Source organism: Cyprinodon variegatus, unplaced genomic scaffold, assembly GCF_000732505.1.
Source record: "Cyprinodon variegatus isolate N-32 unplaced genomic scaffold, C_variegatus-1.0 Scaffold35, whole genome shotgun sequence".
Taxonomy (NCBI): domain Eukaryota; kingdom Metazoa; phylum Chordata; class Actinopteri; order Cyprinodontiformes; family Cyprinodontidae; genus Cyprinodon; species Cyprinodon variegatus.
Genome location: NW_015150488.1, coordinates 837,996 through 851,974, shown reverse-complemented (window position 1 = coordinate 851,974; position 13,979 = coordinate 837,996). Strand labels below are relative to the sequence as shown.

At 38.2% G+C, this 13,979-nt stretch overlaps 1 protein-coding gene across 1 annotated transcript; it reads right to left on the bottom strand.

Moving 5' to 3' along the window:
- Positions 1-13,034, bottom strand: LOC107103804 (muscarinic acetylcholine receptor M2-like). The gene is made up of 4 exons (XM_015403636.1): positions 12,887-13,034; positions 2,808-3,034; positions 1,741-2,589; positions 1-836 (listed from the first exon to the last, which is right to left on the bottom strand). The coding sequence occupies exons 2-4, from the start codon at positions 2,976-2,978 to the stop codon at positions 516-518; spliced, it is 1,341 nt and encodes a 446-aa protein (XP_015259122.1). The 5' UTR covers positions 2,979-3,034; positions 12,887-13,034; the 3' UTR covers positions 1-515.
- Between the last annotated feature and the right edge of the window lie 945 nt (positions 13,035-13,979).

Genomic DNA, 13,979 nt, shown 5'->3' with positions numbered 1-13,979 from the left:
AAAAAAAAAACATCTCTCAAAGAGAAGTGATGTGAACAGATTTCACAATCTCTTGTCACAACATCACATATTACAGACGCCATTAATGTGAGCCTAATATAACTGACTAGATCTAGATTTATCATTGCTAATGCAGTTTACATTTGCTACCTCAATTTTCTCTGCCTAATAAAAGCAATTCTTGTGTTTTACTCTCTGAAAAAAACATACTAATAAACTGTCTTGGATCCTAATACGTTTAGTTATTTTTGCAGTTTTAGTACATTTCCAACACATTTACAACATCACTATCAATGGATTGCACATGTTCAGGAACAAACAATTCAAATATTTTTTCCCCAAGTGCTCATTGGAGATTTAAAAAAAACTGGATTTAAAAACTGTAGCAGGTCTTTATTAGAGTATAAAAAAGTACACATAACAGTTTTGATGGTTTTAAATAAATTAAGTGCACAGGAACTCACAGAATCTACTTATGCTTAGTGGGTCCATCAGTGTCAGCTCCTTTCCTAACCTCATCGACCACGAATGTTCTTGTACTGACACAGGAGCAGGTGCTTGAAGGTGTTCTTGAAGGTGGCGTTGCAGAGGGCGTAGCAGGCGGGGTTGATGGTGCTGTTGATGTAGCATAGCCAGTAGCCAATGGTCCACAACGTTTTAGGGATGCAGGTGGAGCAAAATGTGTTAATGAGGACCATTACGTTGTAGGGCGTCCATGTGACGACAAAAGCGATCAGGATGGCCATGATGGTCCTGGTCACCTTTCTCTCCCTGGAAGAATTACCTCTCCTTTTCCACTTTGTCACGACTCGCTCGGTTACAGTACGCTTTGTGGCCTAAAGGGACGAGAAGAGAAAAGGAGGAAAGCTTCTGTCTTTGCATCATTAACTGTTTTTTTTTTTTTTTTTTAGGAGATAAAGGTTTTAGAGTTGCATTTCTTTCTAGTTTATAAAGTGCTAAATATTAACAAATGCTGTGCTGTTTGGGATATACTGCCTCAGCTATTGCAATGACTCTCTGTACTTCAATTTTAAATACATTAACTAGAGGAATATTAAAAAGGATATTGCAATTGCAAAATAGAGTAAAAACATGAAGTTCATATATTAGTATCAATAAAAAAAAAAAAAGCAACTGTTGTAATAAACAAAAGCTGAAGATAATTCTTTAATGAAGAGTCAAACTAATGACTGCTAGAAAAAATGTAGTCCCAAAGATTTTTGGCATCTTAAGCAGAAAAGTCTTAAAATCTAGTGGTGGTTCAAAAAAGATTGCTTTTAAACACCGCATTATTTTATCTTTTTAATATTTTAGTTGTGATAAATACTGTATCATAGTTCTGACTGGGGTTACAATACTGACTATTTATAAATTATTTCATACAAAAAAACTATAAGGTCTCCACCATATAATTAGAAATGATCTGCTCTGTAATTGGTATTCTTAATGTTTGGATAAAGGGTAAACGAACTTCAAACTCTGACAAAAGAAAGAGGCATGTTATATCAAGCATATCAAGCATACCTAGTTGTATATTCATGAGGCCTCCCCCCTGTTGAGATATTTGGCTTCAAAATACAGATGCAAATATTATTGTGATTTTAAGAACACAAGTTATTTTAATATAAAACAAAGTTGTTGACATTTGACACATGGTAATACTAATACCCAAACTATTATTGTAACATTTTTAAAGCAATTCTGAGAGAAATAAAATGTAGAATTCAGTCAAACTCTTACCATGAGTAATGTCCTTGCAACCATACTTTGTCGATCAATAGCTGAAATCTGTGGAGAAGGCTGTGTTTGATTTTTACCAATACTTGTGCTCTTCCTCAATGAACAGGGATCTTTGGATGTTGAAGCTTGGACGATCTCTGATGTAGAGTCCACCTGGTCTACTTGCTCTTCACTACACGGCCCAGTTCCATTTTGCTGATGCAACATGTCCTCGTCCGTCCCATCTACACCATCCTCTTGCTTGTCTTGCTTTTTTGTGCCACAGTTGTTTTCGCAGCCTTCCTCTTGGCTGTTTGAGGGAGGTTCTGCCAAACTCGTACCTGAAGTCTTCCTGCTGTTCTTCCTCATGCGGCTTCGGCTTGCCTTAGAGATTCGCCAGTACAGGTAGATCATGATGGCTACTGGCAGGTAGAAGGCTGCTATGGCTGTCCCAAATGTCACTGCTGCATTAGAGAAGAACTGGATGAAGCAGTGATCAGGGGGCACCGTTCTTTCTCCTACAAAGAACTGCCAGAATAAAATGGCAGGAGCCCACAGGATGAAGGACAGGACCCAGGCAGCAGCGATCATCAATCCGGCCATCTTTGTGCTGCGACGGGTTGGGTAGCTTAGAGGTTTTGTGACACAAAAGTATCGGTCAAAGCTTATAATGAGCAGGTTCATGACTGAAGCGTTGCTGACGACATAATCAACAGCCAACCAAAGGTCGCATACCACTGCTCCCAAAGGCCAGTAGGCAATCACAGTGTAGACAGTGTATAGGTTCATAGAGCAGATCCCAATAATAAGGTCTGCACAGGCCAAGCTGAATAAGAAGTAGTTGTTGACGGTCTGCAGGTTCCTGTTTACCTTAAAAGGAACAACACAGAGCAGGCTGTCAGATCCTAATCTTTTTTGTGCAGTATGATGCATGCTCCCCTGTTCTTATTAGATTAGCTCTCTGCACAGGAGGGCACATGCTGTATTCTTATCTCTAAGCCTGGTTATATTTTTCAAAGTGTGCAGGGATGGATGCTTGAGTCAGATTCAGTAATTAAGAAGGCTGGAAAAAAAAGGAAGATCCAAACCTTTATGGAGACCATAACCAGGATGTTTCCAATGACGGTGATCAGACTCAGGGATCCAGCAACCAGGACGATGAGTACTATCTCCACTGCTGTGTAAGGGCTCCTTGAAAAGAGGCTGGTGTTATCACCACTGGTGAAGTTAATGATGTCAGCTTCATTCGGAGTCTCCATCCTGTCTGATGTCGCTCCTAGAGAGACCTCAAGCTACAGTCATATCTGCACAATCCCTGGTAACGAGAGAGATTGGGGGGATCTTTGTGTTAAGGGTTGTTTTATGTCCATGTTCTTTTCTGTTTGTTTTCACAGATAATTATGTTTTACATTTAGCTTGTAAACAACTTGCAGGTGTTGGAGTGTTTCAACAGGCAAGGCCCAGCTGAGCAGACGAGCAGGTGTGATGTGATAACGGTTTGAGCAGGTTTGTTTACTAGTGCTTCGTACACACTCACACGAGGAACAAGGAAAAAAAAATGTGTTTTAGATCAGAGGGGGAGTCAGCACATTCGTATCATGCTCTATGTTCTAAGTTGTCTAATCAAAGTTGCCTCCGACTAGAACTGATATTGACAAAATCTCCCAATTTCACCAAATAAACTGCAAAAATCTAGAAGAAATTGTACACCAACTAAACTACTCAAAGTTTCCCTCACAGCTATCCTTAGGAAAGCTCTGCCCATCATAAAATTTAATTTAACCCAAATAATAAACACCTCCCTTTTAGACAGGTGTTTATTACTGGTCACCTTTCTCTCACAGGTCAGGTTTCCCAGGCCCTAGATCCAGCAATTATTGAAAAAGAGTAACTTGGAGTATTTTCTACCTCAGAACTACTGGCCCATTTCGCACTTCCTCTTCATCTGCATCCGTTTCGGATGTGATCAACCATTAAATGGCCCTTATTAGTGTTTAGCAGTCACTTTGAATAACTTTTATTTGATATTTACCTACTTTATGCTCTTTATCTACTTTATTCACAGCCTACCTTCTTTAAAAAATGTGTTTTAAAGCTTCACTTCGAGTGAATCCCACATTTCAGTTACACAGATTTTTGATATGGTGTTTAAAAACAACTCAGTTGACAGGATATGCAATTATTTTGGGAGGGGTTGTTGGATATTAGCAATATTAGCAATCAACTTTTTTTTTAAATAGATGAAGAAATACTAAAATTATGCTCAGATTACACATACATTTATTATTTAATTCAGCAGACAAAAAAGTAATTACGTTAGGGTTAGGAATAGGATTCATTCAGTGATAAAAACCTCCTGAGCCTACTGGTAGGTAAGGGCACAGTCTATAGCCATTATATGGGACTGATAACCACTGGGATGACAACATCCAAATTGGCTGTCATTTGTAAGATAATGTCCTGATGTATTAATTTCTACATTGTCTTGCCAAAACAGATTTAATCTCTTTTTAGAGTCTATGACATACACAGTGACATGCACAGTGGTCCTGTGGGTAGCACTGCTGCCTTGCAGCAAAAAGGTTCTGGGTTCATTTCCCACCAGGGGTCTTTCTGCATAGAGTTTCTATGTTCTCCTTGTACATGCGTGGGATCTCTCCGGGTACTCCGGCTTCCTCCCACAGTCCAAACTATGACTGTTAGGTTAACTGGCTTCTCTAAATTCTCCTCAGGTGTGAGTGTGTGAATAGTCGTTTGTCCTGTTTGTCTCTGTGTTGCCCTGTGATAGAATGGCGACCTTTCCAAGGTGTATTCCGCCTCTCGCCCATTGACAGGTGGAGACCAGCACCCCTTGTGACCCCAGCAGGGATAAGTGTGGTGGAAAATGAATGGATGGTTGTTTGGCACACAAAGATCAATGTATGTTATTTAAACTAGACAGACAAACACAAGTAGTTCAGGATTGTAGAGTAAAAGAAAAAAAGCATCAATCTTTTCCAAAATCTTTACAACTACAAGAATCAGAAGTGTGTGTTCCTTTAGTTGATACATTGCTGGGCCCACTTCCTGGAACAATAGCACATTGTGGGAATCAACTGCTCCTTGTGGAGCTCGATTTCTTTAGAGTCAGTCATGTTTAGGACTAAGGTGTGAACATCAAAATAGCCGACAGGCTTATAGATGCATCAGCGCTGAACTACTGAGGAGTACGAACAGATGACGGAGGACTTCCTCCGTCATCTGTTCAGATCTGACCTCCTGACAGTACTGTGTCCTTCAAGGCTTCGGCGTCTGGAACTCTGTGCGAACCGGCTGGTATCACATCGTTCTCCGGGCAAAGACTGGGGGAGTGGTGGTCTATTGGTTAGGGTATTTCACTTGGAATGCAGAGATCCTAAATTCAAGCCCCACTCCCACAGACTGCTACTCTGGTTCCCTGAGCAAAGGCCCTTAACCCCAGACTGCTCCCCCGGCACCGCACAATAGCAGTGGGCTGTGGTTTGTTAAATGCTAAGGGTTCATTTCGTTGCTCTGTACTTGTGACAATGTAATGACAATAAAACTGGAAGGAAAAAGGAAGGAAGGAACTCTAAACCAGATTAGTGACTCATGCATTCACATAACTATCATAACATAACTATCAGATCTGATATAAATGGAGCTCTGCAAATTTAAAGGCTTTATATGTGAGAAAGAGGATTTTAACAAGAAGCCAATGGATAAAACCTACGATCAGAACTTGGGCTGCGGCAATTTGGATAAGCTGAAAGTTTTTAATAAACAAGAACATAAGTTACCACACCTATTCAGATGACCCAGCTGTGCATTATAGTGTCAACACAAGACTATGAACCAATTTAAACACCATGTAAATGCATAGAAGATATCAATGCATGGATGTGAGGAGCCATTCATGCTTGTTATAAAGTTGTTACTCTGGTTTTCTATCTGACTGAGAATAGATTTAAAAATACTTTTTAGTTTTTAAATCATTGAATTAGCACCTATATTAATTACAAACGGGATTACAAAAGATCCCTTGTGTCCTCTGGCTCAAATCTACTCTGTACACCCAGAACCAAGCATAAAGAAGCAGCTTTTAGTTCTCATTCTCCACCAATCTGGAAAAAACCTCCACAAAACTGTAAACATGCTGGAAACCTGCAGTTTAAATCAAGATTAAAAACGTATTTGTTTCGAGTGGCCTTGGACTATGCTTTCTAGGCATAATCATTTTGTTTTAATTCAGAATTTTTAATGTGTTTTCTCAATATGATTGTCTTTTATTTTAATCATTAGGGTTTAATTTCATTTAATTATTCACATTAATTGCCTTTATGCCACTGCAATGCCCTTTTTTCTATTATGTTCCTTTTTCTTCAATCAGTCTCAAAACTGAAATCTTTTTAAATAAACCTGCTTAGCTTTTTAAACCTTCCTGTGCGATGAGCTGCTTCACTATCCCTGCCCCGGATAAATTAAACACTGAGAAAAAAGTTGTTGTGTTATTCACAATATATTATATTCTCCATTATTATATTCTCCATATTAGTTCTATATTTCCTCCCACCTGTACAGGATAAGATGGTTCTTAAAACCAGAATAAAACAAAGTAACATGGACGGCACTTTTTTTTTCTCCATGTCTCATGTTGCATCTATCTGTCTTCTTTCCAACCAACCTTTCCTTTGAGATTCTTGCTTTAAAAAACTCCAATCCCCCTGAGCCAACTGTGTGCTAAAGTCGCTTGAACTTTTCTACTTTCTTTGCACATGCAGGGTAATGTCTACCGATGCTCTTCATCATGTTAAATCACTGCTATACAATCTCAGGTCTTTTTTTTTACTTGGGGGGATTTTATGGTTTATAAGCATACAATAAGCATATAATCCGGCCAAAATGTATTGATTTCCACACATGCATGACAGCCAATTTAAATATGTTAATGTGAAAAATACATCTTTTTAACCTTTGTCTACATTGATTTTTGTTTCAGATTGATCTGGGCAGAAGCAGAGTTTTTTATGTTAAAACTGGACACTTTCATTGAGTTAAAACAATCATTATCCGCTGAATAATCTCTTAGATCACTTAAAAAACGTCCTTTCTTTTTAATAGTGGAACTCCTTGTTCTGTAACGGTGACTGTTTCACATTGAATGCAAACCTATTTCCACTGGGGCCACCCACATATTACAATCCAGGTACACATTGTGCTGTTAGGTGATTTGCATAAAAGCTTCTGCATCAAACAAATGGAGATGCTGTTGTTAATCAAATTTCTAAAGAGCTGTTTTCACCGAATGACTCAAATAATTAACAAAAATTATGATCTCTCCTCTACACTGTTAAGTATCATTACAGCAATTGTTGAGCTAAAATACCCCATCAAGACAGAGATGCAGGCTATTAACAATATGATTATGTTTTGTATTGTGATCAGAAAATCTATATTAGTTTAGTCCATGTTGGTTGTTGCTTGCTTCTAAAACCAAATAAGTGACTCCATTAGCCCTTTTGATAAGATCATACTCTACCTGAGAGATGTTTTCTTCCTGCTTTTAGAGCCAGATGAAACTTCATCACAGGGTCTCTAACTTCATCAGTCACTCATCTACGATCCTTTCTGGGCCTTTTCTGTCACTAGTAAAAAGAGCTGTTTATATGTAGGAGTTTAGTTTAGGTGTGATTCTCTCTGCATGTTACTGACAGGATGCAACATTTTGTGCTTTGGGGTTAAGTTAAGGTTATTGTTACACTGGCTATGTACATCTCCTTACAGACATTAATGGTGCAAGAGTTTAAAAGAAAATTATACCAACCTAAAGAGACATTACAATTTAGTTCAGCTAAATGGTCCCATTAAGGCAAACTCTCATGACAGGGTAAAGCTCTGGAGAATTAAGGTAATTCAGTGTAATTAACGCCCACATATAGGCGGGAATAGTGAGAGGCCCTTCTTTACGAAAGCATCAGTGCTACAAACAAAAATAGCTGAGTTTGACCTTTTAAAAACACAAAATTAACATTTCTTTCTTTCTTTCTTTCTTTCTTTCTTTCTTTCTTTCTTTCTTTCTTTCTTTCTTTCTTTCTTTCTTTCTTTCTTTCTTTCTTTNTTCTTTCTTTCTTTCTTTCTTTCTTTCTTTCTTTCTTTCTTTCTTTCTTTCTTTCTTTCTTTCTTTCTTTCTTTCTTTCTTTCCTTCCTTCCTTCCTTCCTTCCTTCCTTCCTTCCTTCCTTCCTTCCTTCCTTCCTTCCTTCCTTCCTTCCTTCATTCGGCTTAGCTGGGGAAGGAAATCACTAGTCAAGCTTGAGCATCCAGGGACATGTCATGTATGCACAAGGTCAACATGAATCCACCAAGTAGCCATTATTTGTCCTTTTTCTGATTTGCATTGGCATATCTATTATGTAGAATCAATGTAATGTGGTGGACCACTGGGAGCCTGCATTACAGTTGAATCTCTTCTAACATTAAAAGGGCTATATAAATATTATATGAGCCATGAAAAAAGCTGATGAAGTGGCATTAATGTTAAACTGCAGTCCCTCTATTTACTATCTTGCTATGCTGATACGTCAAATATGGTCTTACAGGGATTTAAAAAAAACATTGGTTTTGTCCCATAATAAAATACATATTCCGCTTTATAAGCTTCCATTTTGAATATTTTAAGGATTAGGGGGTTTAAGGTCTGATATTCATAGTTTTCAACTGTGACAGGACGTGTTTGACATTTGAGGGTTTGGGAGGGTTTTGCTTAACTTCTTTTTCCCAGGTTTTTATTGTCATTACACTGTCACAAATACAGAGGAACAAAATTATCTTTCTGCATTCAACCCATCCCCTTGGGGAGCAGAGGCTGCCATTTTCGGTGCTCGGGGAGCAATGTGGGATTAAGGGTCTTTCGCACAGGGACCCAGGGTGGCAGTCTGTGGGAGTTTGGCTTGAACTCAGAACCTCTAGATTCCGAGTGCAATGCCCTAAACACAAGGCCACCACATAACAATATTCCAATGACCGCCCCAAGCACTAATTATTAGCCTTGAACAATCGCAAAGTTATGAAATGTAAAAATATTATGTAACAGTTGATTATGTAGTGATTTATCAGGGTATAATTCAGGGTCAGCTGTATGATGATGTGATGCCATTGTGACCTTAATTCATTGAATGAAAAAGTCACTCTAATCATGTGAACAGGGTTCTAAGCAAAAGGGGCTACTCAATCTGAGATTACACCTGACTTGTAGGGTGTCCCTTATAAAGGAACAAAAAATAAAAATATTAAATAACTTTAGGTGGAGCCAGTGTCAGACTGGACAAATATCAAATTGAATTATGTGTAAATGTTTTTTAGTCTTAATATCAAGTGCAGCATAATATATGTAATGCTGGTACAGGAGGCATAGATTACCAAAACATAGTTTTTCACAGTTTGCTGTTTTCAAGCAAACCACAAGGAACAACAGTCTAGAGCAGAGGTCATGGGTTAGCGGACCTCTGCAAGGTTTAAAAACCTTGCAGGGCAGCCTAAAGCCCACTTCTCCCATTAAGCCATAAAAAAAGAAAAAAATAACAAACGGTCAGTTCAGGTGTTTTATAAAATATGAGAATCAGTAAATTGCCAAATATACCAAACTGAAAGATTGTTTTTCTTTACTTATAAAAACCCCTTAGATTTAAAAATGGAAAAATATTTGATATTTTTTAAAATATTTTTTTTTATTTAAAAAGTCCATGTATAACATGGATGCATAAACACCTCATTTTATTTCAGTGTTAAATACTGTTTAAAGTAACGGATTATAATTAAAAATGTCCACACACCTTTACTTGTGTTTCATTTTCTTTATTCGGACCCCGCTGATTTTTTATTTCCCGCTCCAGAGTTTCAAACTGCTCCAATTGCTTCCCAAACCTTATAACTGGTTGTGCTAGCATCCCAATAACAGGTACCATTCATTACTTACAATAACTTCAATCCTTTAATTTTATGCAACAAAAAAATAATTAAATGTTTACGGTAATGCTACAACATCTCATATAAATAAATCGAGACTTTGACTAAGCCAACTAGAACCATCTCTATTGAGGCATTTAGACTAAAGCCATTTGGCCCATTTGTGTTTTTTAGATAATTTATTGCGATATAATAACAGTGTGTATGAGAAAAAAATCACACACTGATCACAGCATATTTTCCTCCAGGATTTCCCTGCAGGATGATAAAAATTTTTTTTCATGACTTACTACAAGTTGTCCCTGATTTGAGGCAGAAAACTGCATGTTTATATTGCAAGGCTTTCCATAAAATAAAAACTGAATCTTTTAAAAACAGTTTTTTGTATTAATTCAGCTTAGCTGTCTTTGTTTGAACTGATAACACTACCTTTAGTTAGATAGATAGATAAATAGATAGATAGATAGATAGATAGATAGATAGATAGATAGATAGATAAATAGATAGATAGATAGATAGATAGATAGATAGATAGATAGATAGATTGATTGATTGATTGATTGATTGATTAACGGATAGACAGATAATTTAAAAACCTGACATGAATCAAAGTCTTGAGCTTCAACTTATACAGTGCTCTGAAATGAAATAAAATGTATAAAACAATGGAGGCCTTGATTTGGAGTCGCATACAATATTAAAGCTGAAAAACACACTATAGACTGATCTAACTTTGATGTAATGTCCTTAAAAAGGGTTAAAATGAGGCTCAGTATTGTGTTTGGCCTCCACGTGCCTGTATGACCTCTCTACAATGCCCAGACATGTGCTTGATGAGATGGTGGATGGTCACCTGAGGTATCACCTCCCAGACCTCGACTAAAGCATCCGCCAACTTCTGCACAGTCTGTGGTGCAAAGTGACTTGGTGGATGGATCGAGACATGATGTCCCAGATGCATTCAATCGGATTCAGGTCTGTGGAACAGGCGGCCAATCCAAAGCTTCAATGCCTTCATCTTACAAGACCTGATGACACACTCCAGCTGCATGAGGTCTAGCACTGACCAGCATTAAGAGGAACCCAGGGCCAACTGCACCAGCATACAGTCTCACAAGGGCTCTGAAGATCTCATCTTATTATATAATGGCAGTCATTCTACCTCTGGCGAGCACATGGAGGGCTGTGTGGCCCTGGCAGTGCTCCTCTTGTCACAAAGGTGGAGATAGCATTCTTGTTGCTGAGTTGTTTCCCTCCTAAGGCCTCCTCTACATCTCCTGGTGTCTCCCAGAGACAGGCTCTGGAAACCACCCTGACAAACACAGCAGACCTTCTTGCCACAGCTTGCACATCGGTGCAAGCTGTGGCTTGAGCTGCACTACCTGACCCACCTGTGTTCCGCGTCATGCTACTATGAATGTGAAAGCACCACCAACACTCCAAAGTGACCAAAACAGCAGGCAGAAAACATAGGCACTGAGAAGTTGTCTGTGGTCCCACCTGCAGACTACACTCCTTTAGTGTTTGTGTCTAATTGCCAATAATTTCCACCTGTTGTCTATTCTATTTCCATAACAGCTTTAAATCAGACATTTGATTTGACTGAAGTTATATTTTCTTGTTTTTGTGTTCCCTTTGTTTTTTGAGCCGTGTATAAACAGGCACTGATTTAAAAAAAACTTGCTGCTGTCTTTCGGATAACCACCCAAACTAAACAGAATAAATCAGATTTAGCATTTTGACTTCATCCTGCAGAACAGCTCTTCGTTGATGCAGAATCTAATCAGTCCTCCAACAGATGTGTGAGCTGTTCCTGTGATGTAGCATGTCGGTGGAAACCAGAACAGGAATTTGATGTTTGCTCAAAATTGAGCACTGCTTCATCTATATTCACTCTAAAATCCTTTTTTTGACCTTGATCTCCATAATCAATACACAGAGTACCAGAGGAAAGTCACTCAGGACTACTTTAACATGCACAAACACATAAATCCAGAAGGTAAAGCCTGAGATAGTTGCTCTGGTAATATCCAAATAAGTTAAAATAGATGTCTTGCCTGGCTGGTTGAACACAGCTGTAAAATGGCTATATTGCCTTTGATATCATGAAACACACAACTGTCGCCAGTAGCAGGCTGACAGGAAGGCATGGGGCTGTTTGCATAGAGGGGAGCAGGTGACCGAACATAATGCATTCACCAAAAGGAGCATTTTAAAACTAGAGCAATAAAAAAGCTGTTGATTATGATGCAGGTATTCTTTTAAAAGCAATTTTACTATTTATCTAAAGCATGGTATATACATCTGTCCTATCTCACTGGGTGTTTGAACAAAGGAGCAGTAAATATACCATAAATATAATCTACAAGCTATAATCAACGTAAAAATGAGCTGGACTATAGCTTAAGTTGTCAGAAACATCTGATTGATGAGAAAGTGTTTTTATGACGGCATTTTGCATTAGAGACTCCTGGGGATCCTGCTGTGGTTTTCAAAGACGTGTGAATTTGAAGAGGGAGAAATTTCACATCAGACTGAGATGCAGCCTCACATGGTGGTGCAAGAGACAGACAAAAAATAGATAAAAGATTGTGTAATCAAGCTGAGAAGTTCAAAAATAAACGTGAAATAAAAATGTTAATATTAAAAAAGAGAGCTACTGAAAAAAAAAAAAAAAAAACGGAGCGCTATTTAAAAAAACAATTTTATAGAAGGCTTTAAGTTGGTTAGGAGCTCCATGTTCCTAATCAAAGTGTAATCAGCTTAATGGAAAGGGATTCCTCGGAAGCCGGGAAACTAGGTCTCCTGATTCCGGATCTGTTTCTGGTGGTGTGCAGAAGCCATTTAGTTAGCTGCAGAAAACAATATCTGCATTTCCAGAACACCCTCCTGAGAAAATCTCCCAAGCACTCCAAACCTCTTCCGGATCTTCAATTAGTATTTGGATTGTAAAATTTCATGTTTAATTGATTTGCTTTTTCTCTTTTATTTATTTTTCTTGATTTATTTGGCTTGCCTTAACTTGTAAATTTGTATTTTTAATCGTAACAGATCATAAATTCAATGTTAAAAAAATAAAAGACTGATTAGAATGAAAAATAATTGAAATTTTTTTTTGTCATTCTCTTTTCTTTGTAAGCACTCATTAATGCAGGTCCATTTTGTTGTAGAGTAAGTTATCAAATTGTCCTTAGTGAACGCTCTTACCTCCAAGAGTTTGATAGAAACCTGTAAGAAGACCTTTTCCTCGTCCACAGACAGTCACTCAGATATGTTGTTTCTGCAGTTTGCTTTTGTCCATCTTTCCCTCCCTTGAGCCAGCACTGATGTAGACAGAGCAGCAGAGGGTACCCTGTATGTGGATGTGGCTCCTCCTCCTGTAGGGTCCAGTCTGTGTGTGACTGTTTGTGTGCTTGTGTTGCAGAGAAAAACAGTTTGAGTAGGGAGGGGTCATACAGCTATTAGTGACTGTCTGAATCCCTTAAGCAAGCTTTGCATTTTTTAAATAAACAACAGGACAGAAAGGGAGATGGGTTTGAATCAGGACTGTGGAGACCACTATACTCTACAGCACAAACACACAATATCCTCTCCCATTTCCAATGCTCCTGGCAATGGGGGAGGAAAAAGCATCAGTGGCCATAGAATATAATAAAATGGTAAAGTTCTATTAAAGAGGACAAGAGATGAGGGTCGCTCAGTTTCTCTGCTGCTGCAGGACTTTAACCTTTAAGACTCTGTTGTTTTGACCTTTTAACCAGACCAGTGACGCAGCCTGCACCAGTTGGTGGATGACCTTACTTTGATGGAGTTACCACTAAGGATAATCGTCCCTCTACATAAAACCATATCATGAGTTCAAATCAAAAGTCGGTTGTTAAACAGGTTTGAACCACGGTGGCAGAAATGCTAAAACTACTTCTGCATCATTATAACTTTCTTAAATTAAAATTGATGTTTGATTAAGTATTTGGAACCTTAAAGACTTCTACTCTTCTCATTTTTATCCTACCTAATTATATTTCAGATCAACTGCCTAACAAAGTTTACTGAAAGAGTGATCTAGTGGCCTACTTCATGTAGTCAGACAGGTCCTATTAATGTAAATTACTTACGTTCTCCTGGTTTGACAGCAATCTTTCTGCTAACTGTAAAAGTGACCTGGTAACTTTATTAAAGCAACAGAGGCAATAACATTGCATATGTTGCTTTGCAGGTTTGGATGTTTCTTTTTTTTGTCTTTTAGTGTATAAAAACCATCATTTCATTGCTAAGTTTCATATCTACACCTGTTATTTTG

Excerpts from the sequence above, each read along its gene's own strand:
- LOC107103804 (XM_015403636.1), bottom strand. The coding sequence starts at position 2,978 with ATGGAGACTCCGAATGAAGCTGACATCATTAACTTCACCAGTGGTGAT. Across the intron at positions 2,590-2,807 it reads TGGTTATGGTCTCCATAAAG|GTAAACAGGAACCTGCAGAC; the intron begins GTTTGGATCTTC and ends GTTCCTTTTAAG. Across the intron at positions 837-1,740 it reads TTGCAAGGACATTACTCATG|GCCACAAAGCGTACTGTAAC; the intron begins GTAAGAGTTTGA and ends TCGTCCCTTTAG.